Here is a 3,170-nt window from a genome sequence, read left to right as displayed (position 1 = left end):
GTTCTCACACCTATTTCATAGTTCGCAGTCTCTCTTCCGCATGTATGAGCACCATCACACTGACACAGAAACCGCTAGAGAGGTGCAGCACGCAGAATAAACAGATTTTGCACTTTTTGTCTTATCAGAAACAAACAGAGATTAGCAGGGAGTTCGGCGGTCATCGACCAAACCTCCGGCCAACTGACCACAAGCCTTTCATGGCGCTCCACACACAATGTTATAATTTTATATTTCTCATTCTCTGATCAGCATGGAATTTACAGCTTTTCATCCTTTCATCCTAACATTTATTTACGGGCAGCGGAGGATTTTCAGGATTTTGAGGGATGGTTTCAGCATTTTATTTGTCTTCACACATTAGCTGAAATTGCTTTATTGATGTCTCCGCGCTTTAAGCACGCAGGGAATGACAAAGTGCAGCTAAAGGAGACCGGAAAAGCCGGCTTTGTCTTATTCATTACAGCTTTGTTTTGATATCATTAATTAGAGAGATGGTGGAGGGAATCCAACATTCCCCCCACTCCGGCTGAAAACTCACATTCACCACCCTGATAAATCAATCCCCAGCTTTCCTCCATCCACTTCATTCCGCTATTTTCCAATAGTTGATGGCGAGTAAGAAAAATCATTAAAACAATTTAACAAGATTAACCAGCAAAAGGTTCTGGTAAACGGGATTTGTGATAAGGGAAAGGTGCCGAATGGTGATCCAGGGCTGGGACTTTGGGTCTGGGATTTGGGACGCCACTTATCCAGGATTCACCCAACTTTTACCCAATCTGTACATATTTTCACAAATACATTCAGTTAGAAAAATGTGTGAATCATAAATAACTGACTCACCCAATTTATAAATGAATCCATTGTGAAAACGTGCACGATAGGTAAAAGTCAGGTGAAAACATTTATATACAGACCCCTACGTGAATGTAATTGTTTTTAATTCATCTTGGTTATAAATGAAAGTCTAAGTGAATCTCACACCCAAATGTAACCTGTATATAGCTCTGACATATACCACAGTGCTGTACAGAAAACACTGATCAGTCTCTACAGAGAAACTGACGATCTAATTTCACTAGAGTCACACAGAATTGTTTTACATTAAAATAGCTCTGACATATACCCTAGTGCTGTACAGAGAGCTCTGAGTTATATACATCGGTCTCAGAGGAGCTGACAGAGGAGCTGACACTCTAATATCTGTACAGAGTGCACTATACATCGGTCTATGTGCCTTTAGATAAAATCGGTATTTATAAGTCACCATGCAATCACAAATAGGATCTGCCTTAATAGGGCGATTTTATACACAAATACGTGACACCCTAGGATCCAGAGCTGTATGCCGAGGAGCTTACAATCTAAACCTACATATAAAGTAACAGATGATTTTCTTTTGTATGTAGCACTAACAATAGCCGTAGAGGAGTGTAACAACAACAATGTAACGCTCATAGATACCTGCCTGGGAACCTTGTACACAAGAACTTACAATCTAACAGAGGGGACGCCGCAGCAACAAACAGCCAAAACAGAATTTGAAAGCCCAACAAACACAACGTAATGATCTGAATGTATTGTTAGCGATGTGTAATGTCAGTGATATATCAAGCAGATAAAATGTATCCAGGTCTCAGGAGTCAGGGCAGTCCAGGCAGAGTTCATAGGGTTAGGAGCCAAGGGGTAAAAGCAGACATAGGGACAGGCTTAGGACCCTGGCACAGACCCCCCTAGCACCCTAGGACCCTGGCACAGACCCCCAGCACCCCAGGACCTTGGCACAGACCCCCAGCACACCAGGACCTTGGCACAGACCCCCAGAACAGACTCTGCACCCTGGAACTGAACACAACTCCTCATAGGATAGACATAGGGACAGACTCAGCACCCCAGGACCCAGCACAGACACCCAGCACAGACTCAGCACCCTGGGACTGAACACAACTCCCCATAGGTCATACATAGGGACAGCACCCCAGGACCCGGCACAGACCCCCAGGTCCTGGCACAGAACCCCAGCACAGACTCAGCACCCCAGGTCCCAGCACAGATCCCCATTGGACAGACATAGGGACAGACTCAGCACGCCAGGTCCCAGCACCCCAGGTCTCAGCACCCCAGGCACCAGCACCCCAGGTCCCAGCACAGATCTCCATTGGACAGACATAGGGACAGACTCAGCACGCCAGGTCCCAGCACCCCAGGTCCCAGCACCCCAGGTCCCAGCATTCCAGGTCCTAGCACCCCAGGTCCCAGGTCCCAGGTCCCAGCACAGACCCCCCCCCCCAGACAATACACTTACCAGAGCAGACTTGCTGGCCAGGCTGGTGTTCTCAGCCATGCTGCCTGTGGGCTCTCCTCCCTCTGCACAAGCAGCTCCTATTAAATAATTCACCCAATTCCCACAGACAAATCTCCTGCCAGGAGGCTCCTCTGCCTTCACATCAGATCCTGGAATCCCTGATTTTTTTTCCTGCTGCCACAGGCTGTGGCTATTTTTTTAATCTGCCCCCTTTTTTTTTTCCTTTCTATTTCTTTTTTTTTTTTTTGCAACAAGTGTTAAGCAGAGGCAGAATGACCTGAGAGTGAGAGATCTGCCCTGCTTTGCTCCCATTTGCTAACAGCATGTCAAGGGAGTGATAAATAGGAGGGCAGGGTTTAGTGACAGGGAAAGTGCTCCACATTCACCTCCCCACCAGGGACCAGTAATGCCCTCTGATCTCTATTCACTCTGCTATTCACTATTCAATCTTGTCATATCCACATATACAGTTCACAAAGATTGGAATAAAAATCAAATTTAAATCAAGAATTGGGAGTATTTAGCCTCTGTTTGCTAACATTCACCAAGAGTTCACCTTAATGATAATGAATGAATAAAAAAGACCAAAAAGGTCACCGAGTGTCCCAAATAAATCGCCGGCTATGTATAGAAAGTAATGGAATTTGGGGTTGCCTGGGATCGCCATTCACCAAATGTTCATCTTTGGAAGTGGAGCTGGGATAGGAGGAGGGGGGTGAATGTGCAATGGGTGAATTAATGATGAATTCCTCATGTTATGTACAGTGAATACATCAGAAATGAATCATGATACTGAAGCTAAAATACAAATATAACAAAAAAAGAGTCCACACACCCTGTGCATGGTTCCTGGGTCTGTACC

The 3,170-nt window shown here is 45.4% G+C and overlaps 1 protein-coding gene across 1 annotated transcript in view; it reads right to left on the bottom strand.

The window, feature by feature from the left end:
* The window catches only part of ARID3C (AT-rich interaction domain 3C), an 80,957-nt gene extending 78,610 nt beyond the window's left edge, over window positions 1-2,347 (bottom strand). Inside the window, exon 1 of the mRNA XM_072413989.1 lies at window positions 2,309-2,347. Within this exon, the coding sequence (XP_072270090.1) occupies window positions 2,309-2,347 (39 nt within the window). The remainder of the gene's footprint in view (window positions 1-2,308) is intronic.
* Between the last annotated feature and the right edge of the window lie 823 nt (window positions 2,348-3,170).

This window comes from Pyxicephalus adspersus, chromosome 6, assembly GCF_032062135.1.
Source record: "Pyxicephalus adspersus chromosome 6, UCB_Pads_2.0, whole genome shotgun sequence".
Lineage (NCBI taxonomy): Eukaryota > Metazoa > Chordata > Amphibia > Anura > Pyxicephalidae > Pyxicephalus > Pyxicephalus adspersus.
Note: the sequence above shows the minus strand (reverse complement) of the source record. Positions and strands in the feature narration are given on the sequence as shown.